The following is a 5,035-nucleotide window of genomic DNA, read 5'->3' as shown; positions in this document are numbered from 1 at the left end:
ACAAGTCAACTCGACGCTGGGGTTTGGCTCTCGGCTGGGCTCATCCGCCGGCCTGAGGGGAAGGAAGGGAGAAGAGGAGGAAAAACCAGGTTCCTTTGGGCCTGTGGCACTGCTGAGCCGGGGCAAGCAAGGATGTGGAGGGGGAAGGAGAGTGATGCCCAGGAGGGTGGGACACGCTGCACGGCTGGCTGCCGGGCTCTTTCTCTCAGAAAGTTTACAGCCACCACCCAACCTCTTCCACCTTCTTCAGGCACCTGGACCATTTTTGTCTTCTTTAAGTGGAGCGGGTTGCTCTCATGGTAGTTCACAGAGTTTATATTAGCTAGGGCAAAGCCACTCAGCTCCGTGGCCCAGCATGTTTAAGGAGTAAAACAATTTGTGTGTCTGGACGCCACTGCCTGTCCCAGCCCGCAGGACCCGTGTCACATTCATCGGGGACCTCAGTCAACCCAACGATGAGCTTCAGACTGAGGAAGCCCCCGTGCTTCACATGAGACAGACGGTCGTGAGCTCACAGACAGCTCAAATTCTGCTTGCCCTACTTTTAGCTATCTCAGCCTGATTTTCCAGAAGTGCCGAGCCTTCACAGGAGGTATTTGGTAGCGTTCAGCATTTCTCTGAATGGATCCAAGGTGCTGCCAGCCAGGCACACACAGAAGAAATGCACCCAAAACCACTAAGCCCCTTGTGAAAACATGGCCAAAATGGGGAGTTTGCCCCGCTACAGTCCCCCGCCTCCCTCCTCGTCTGGCATTAAAAAACCTCATTTCAGCCTGGGAAGAAGCTTGTGGCATTTACACTGGAAATCCCTCTGGAGACAGAAAAGCACTTAGCTAACTGCAGCGGAAATTTTGGCAGAGACATGTAAAGCGATGCAGTTAATGTGCACGTTTACACACACTTATTACAGGAACGAGTCTGAAACAGTCTCAAGCCTCCCAATACAGATGAACCTCCAGGCAAGGCTGGGTTTGGCATGGCTGGACCCAGGTTTCTGGGTCTGGGGGAGAAGCCGGCACACGGGAGAGACCCCCCTGCCTGCTCCGTGCAAAATCTCCGTCATCCACCGGCATTACAGGAGCCACCATCCTGAGGGCTGACTGCCCTCCCATCCCTTCAGGATACCCCAGATTACCTTTTTAGCCTGAAGCGGATGCTGTGGCTGTGCTCTAAGATGGCCATCAGGGACTTCACGTCATACTCCATGGGTTTCTTAAAGCTGATCCCCTCAGGCAAGCCGGCCACCACCAGCGAGCCCGGCTCTTTCAGGAACCTCTCGTATGGCAAAGGGACCACGCTGCTCTTCCCCACGGCTTCACCTGGGGAGGGGGCAGAGTTACACACTGACGGCCACCCCATGCCCCTGCCCGCAGCCGAGCCGGGCTGGAGGAGCAGATGCAAGAGCAAGACATCCCGATGGAAACGTTATGAGAAAAAAACCGCTTCCTACCTGCGCACTTAGCACACAAGGACCTGCAAGCTCTTTCTAAGCGCTAATTAATAAAAAGCTCACAAAAGCCAATAAGCAGATGTCTCATCTTTCGGTTTGCACAGTAAAATCCTCGGTTGGGGTCACTTGGCACAAGCCCACCCCCCAAGGAGTGCCTGGACGCATGCCAGCAAGGGATGAGGCCACTGGCAAACCGGGAGGGAGCCAAGAGCTGACAAAGGAGGCTGAAGGGCTCACGTTGATTTTTATCTCATGTTTACTGAGATATTCTGGGAACCTTATTTTCAGTCAGTTTTCTTATTTTACCTCCTGGAAGAATGGAAAGTACTTTGATTGCTGGTGCTGTCAGGCAGCCTCGATGCACTTTGAAAGACAAGAAAAAAAAACAACCCCAACAGTCTCCCTCCATCCCACCATTCGCAGGCAGCATGAACATCGATACATTTGACTGCACCATTGCCTCCAGCGACCCAGAAATCTCACCCGCTCCCCCTGAAGATGGGCACAGAGTCCCTCCATGTCCTCACCACACAGGGCTGGCTCCACTGTACCTCTGAAACCAAAATCTCCCTGAGGAGTTGGGAGCAAACTGCTTTCCCTTTCCCAGCGGAACAAGATGACCAGCGGAGCAACGCAGCTATACAGACATTTTCTAAACCACCTAAAGAGCCCACGTGCCCAAACCGTGGATGCTGACGGTGCTCTCCAGGCAAGACACCATCGGAAAATGCTCCTTCTGAAGGATTTCGAGGAATGACCAAACCCTTGAGCTACTCTCTGTGGAAAAATTATTTTGGAAACCAACGCAAGTCACTACGACCAATAAACCTGGTGCTGAAAGCACGAACCAGAAGAAACAGCCGTGAAGGAATGCAACCTGTCTGGAAAAGCAGTGTCCAGATGCAGAACATCTGGCTGCATGGCAAGGTGTCTGCACCTTCATCTCCAGGCTGAGGGGCCGGCAGAGGAGATTATGGGACCTTTAAATAGTTGTGGTGGAATTTTATATTGTTGATTTTCTTTAAAAACTTTTCTTTTTTTCTCTTCCTTGAAAAAAACACACCAAAAGATCTTACAGAAACCCTGGAAATCTTGTGGGGCTGTCAGCAAGTCCTTATTAAAAGTGATTTCTTCAACATGTTCTTTGAAGCAATGCGTAATAACTAACGATGCGCAACTTGCATGAGCCATCAAGGTTCCTTATAGTCTGGATGGATAACGTTTTAATTAAGCCAATAACAGAAGTTTTCAAACCAAACCTCTGCACCACAACACCACGAGTACACTTTCTGCAAGCCCGGAGGGTACTGATGGTTTCCCTGCCCTGATGCACCAGCTCTAGCAGCTTTCCACCTCCCTCCATCATCTCTCTTTGTGATGGGGAGAAGCTCCCGATGCCCATGGTGGCTCCTTATCAACCCGACACTCAACAACTCCCCGAACATATTTTTATGGGGAACGCGTTACTGTCAAAGTGACCTTCACCAAGCCTTGCGCTGCCGTGCAGAGGTTCACTGTTTAGTTAAAGAGAGACAATCATCATTAATGCCTATTTAATAGAAGCTGGCAGTAATCAGTCATCCTGTTGGTGTGGAGATTACCCAGCTCTGGAGGGAATACGCGATCTTTTTTGACTGAACATTTTCTAAGATTTTTTTGTTTCCAATCCCTGTTGATAGGAGGCAACTGAAAGGATTAAAAAAAAAATACCTATAAGAAAGATAACTGTTAATTTCTGACAGTCCTCTTGGTGTTGGAAACAGAATCACCCTGGGGCACCTGCTATCTCCTGCGGTACTTCTCCCCACTCAACCAGGAGGGGCTCTTCCAGTGAGCATGCCGGGAGGGGAGCGTCCAGCCGGCGGGTTTCGCCACAGAGCGGCTCAAGGATGGAAACAGCTGATCCTATTGAATCAGCAGCAAGGGCAGAATTACACCCACTGCCAGAACTACACCCAAAGCCAGGGCCAAAACCACCGGCCCAGGGGTGCCCAACCACCTCCTGCCACGACAATGCCGACCACCCAGGGCTGGGGTCCCGGCCAGCCTGTCCCCACGCACGTCCACGCACCTTGACAAGGCAAAGAGCATCACAAACTCATCCCGACGGTTGGGCCACCTGGTCCGTACACCCTGTGCAAACGCACCCTGGTCATGCTTTTTTATGCAATTATGTATATATGGTATGTCATATATGAATAATTCCCATATTCCCAACAGGTCTGTAAAGCCTGGCGCGCTCCCAGAAGCAGAGCAACAAGCCCTGCAGCTCAGAGCAGGAACCCAACCAGCACCAAAACGCCCTCCCCACCCCGCTCCCTTGCCTCTTCTGCATTGCCCCTTCCTTCCTGCTTGGGCTGAGCCTTCTGGAGGCAGCAAGAGGATTTGATTACCCCCGTTAATGGGAATATTGCCTCCAAGTCCTTTAAGTGGTTTCAGAAAACCTCAGCAACTCTCCATCCCCAGGGGAAGAGCTGCCATCTCCCCTTTCTGCCGGTGAGTCCTGCGGCGGGCACTGGCGAGGCAAGCACCACATGACAGCTGGCAGTAGTAAATCCTGCGCACGAGCCCAGGATGGTTGGTGGGAGCACCCGTTATCCCCCTCCCGCTGTCGTGGGAGAGCCTGTTCCCAAACCCAGCACATGAACAGGGACAACGCCTGTGCTCCAGGCTCAGAGAGACCTGCACGGCCCTGGCAGGGCTCAGTAGCACACCGCAAATCCCAAATGGCAACCAGGAGCTGCACCCAGGAAAGCAAAACCACCTGGTTCTGCAGCTGGTCCAGCCACACGGCCTGAACTCCTCCAAAGCATCAGGTTGGGCTAATGCAACCCGCTGAGCAGCACAGGGGAATACTGGGGCTCACCACCCTGTTTTCCCAGCCCAACCTTGATTTTCCTACCCGGGCAAGCACGGCCCCGGAGGTGCTGCCGGAGGACGAGCCGGGAGCACGGCTGCCCCCTCCAGCTGCTGTGTGGGGGCTCCCGAGCGAGAAGCAAGCGCTGCCACCGCTCGAGCCTCTGCAGATTGGGCCCAGAGGGAGCTCTGCACCCCACTGGGTTACGTATCAACAGCCATATGGTCATCTACATTTTAATTGCAGAAGCTTTATTGCCGGGGATGATGCATGTGCTGGAACGGCACCAGCTCGTCTCTCGGAGCCGGAGCTGCAGGGCCGCCTGCTAGAAAAATCATCTTTTTTCCTTTTAAATAGACTTGCTAGGGAAAGGAGTGAGAGAGTCGCTGCAGAGACCCGACAGAGAGCTTGCAATAGAGGTGGTGAAGACACGGCACCAGGGAGAAAGATGCACTTGAAAAATCATACTCAGGGAAAGGCAAAGGCTTCCCCTGGCTGGGGGGGCAGAAGATGCTCCCTCCAGCATGGGGGGTTTTTTGCCCCGTCTGGGGCACTGGACAGTGAAGAAGCAGCAGCAGAAGACCCCATCTCAATGCAACACTAACGCTACGCAGGAGCACGTCTCGCCACACCGCCCCTGCCAGGCCCCTGCTCCCTTGCCGGAGGGGCAGGCTGGGGCTGAAAGCTGCATCTGGCAGCGGCGCCGGGCAGCTCAGCGAGCCCCGGGG

General features: G+C 53.4%; 1 protein-coding gene across 1 annotated transcript in view; it reads right to left on the bottom strand.

The window, feature by feature from the left end:
* The window catches only part of GTF2IRD1 (GTF2I repeat domain containing 1), a gene marked incomplete at its 3' end in the record, with an annotated part of 37,321 nt that overhangs the window by 26,710 nt on the left and 5,576 nt on the right, over positions 1-5,035 (bottom strand). The window contains exons 4-5 of the mRNA XM_010285005.1: positions 1,136-1,319; positions 3-52 (exon numbers count right to left, since the gene is read on the bottom strand). Coding sequence (XP_010283307.1) covers positions 3-52; positions 1,136-1,319 — 234 coding nt within the window. The remainder of the gene's footprint in view (positions 1-2; positions 53-1,135; positions 1,320-5,035) is intronic.

The sequence above is a fragment of the Phaethon lepturus genome, unplaced genomic scaffold (assembly GCF_000687285.1).
Source record: "Phaethon lepturus isolate BGI_N335 unplaced genomic scaffold, ASM68728v1 scaffold20944, whole genome shotgun sequence".
Classification (NCBI taxonomy): domain Eukaryota; kingdom Metazoa; phylum Chordata; class Aves; order Phaethontiformes; family Phaethontidae; genus Phaethon; species Phaethon lepturus.
Note: the sequence above shows the minus strand (reverse complement) of the source record. Positions and strands in the feature narration are given on the sequence as shown.